This window comes from Sinocyclocheilus anshuiensis, unplaced genomic scaffold (genome assembly GCF_001515605.1).
Source record: "Sinocyclocheilus anshuiensis isolate Anshui unplaced genomic scaffold, SAMN03320099.WGS_v1.1 scaffold314, whole genome shotgun sequence".
In the NCBI taxonomy this organism is placed as follows: Eukaryota; Metazoa; Chordata; class Actinopteri; order Cypriniformes; family Cyprinidae; genus Sinocyclocheilus; species Sinocyclocheilus anshuiensis.
Genome location: NW_015546027.1, coordinates 51,392 through 52,584, shown reverse-complemented (window position 1 = coordinate 52,584; position 1,193 = coordinate 51,392). Strand labels below are relative to the sequence as shown.

Genomic DNA, 1,193 nt, shown 5'->3' with positions numbered 1-1,193 from the left:
ATATATAGACCAGTATTCATAAACAAAAATAAAACGTAAACAGTTTATGTAAACAGTTTCTTAACCACACTGTAAGCATGTGTCATTGCACAAGAGCTTCATGGCTTTAAACAGCCTACCCTTTGTGGGCCCTTCTTGGATTGACTCCAGGAGTTACAAGAGGAGTCTTGGGATGTAGGACTGCTCCACATGTCACCATCATCAGCATCCCATTGGCCAGTGTTCATGCCAATCTCTTCCCCTCCTGATCCCCAGCCATCTTGCATAGATTTGGGACCTGACGAAACACAAATGGTCAAGACTGCTCATAATCAGGGCCGTAACCACCATATACATTTTAATCTATGTTTAGATTAGTGGATGACCAACATGGTTGACTAAATTATTACATTTGGTCTGCCCAATACTGAATATATTGTTACAGGTTGTTTATCAAGTATGATCCACAGAAAAACCTTAAAGGTGAAGTATGCAATTTCTGTGGCACCAGGGTCACCAAACGAAACTGCAAACATAATGACAATTTTCACACAAGCTTCCCAAACACTACCACTTTCTGTCACTTGTTGGACAAACAGATAGCCCTGCCCCGATCCCATGCCACTGGTTGAGTATTTCTGTATGTAAATGGAGCAATTTTTTTTTTAAATCCCAGAGAGCCACAAAGTGTATATTTTATGATACGAATAACTTACTTCAAGTTGTCTCAGCATGTAAGATGGTATAGCATGAAGTATTTATCAGAAAAAAAATACTAACTTCAAATTTAAAGGGGTCATATGATGCTTTTTTAAAGATCATTATTTTGTGTATTTGGTGTAACAGAATATGTTGACATGCTTTAATGTTCAAAAAACACATTATTTTTCAAATACTGTACATTATTGTAGGTCCTCTATGCCCCGCCTCTCTCAAACGCTTCGTTTTCTACAAAGCCCCCTCCTTTGACAAGCGCAGTCTGCTCTGATTGGCCAGCTGACCCAGTGCATTGTGATTGGCCGAACACCGCAAGCACTCGTCAGAAATGTAACGCCCCTTACCATAATCGCGAGCTTCATCTTTCAAAATAAATGTAAAGACAGAGCCCGAAAGGGGAACAGAGTCACGTGACAGACACAGTGATGAAGCTGGCGGTTAAGACGGTTAAGACAGCTGACTCCACTGTGATGTGACCCCCTCTCTCTCTCTCTCAC

At 40.8% G+C, this 1,193-nt stretch overlaps 1 protein-coding gene across 1 annotated transcript in view; it reads right to left on the bottom strand.

Moving 5' to 3' along the window:
- tnrc6c2 (trinucleotide repeat containing adaptor 6C2) overlaps positions 1-1,193 on the bottom strand; it is a 53,175-nt gene that overhangs the window by 11,183 nt on the left and 40,799 nt on the right. The window contains exon 7 of the mRNA XM_016499768.1: positions 120-277. Within this exon, the coding sequence (XP_016355254.1) occupies positions 120-277 (158 nt within the window). The remainder of the gene's footprint in view (positions 1-119; positions 278-1,193) is intronic.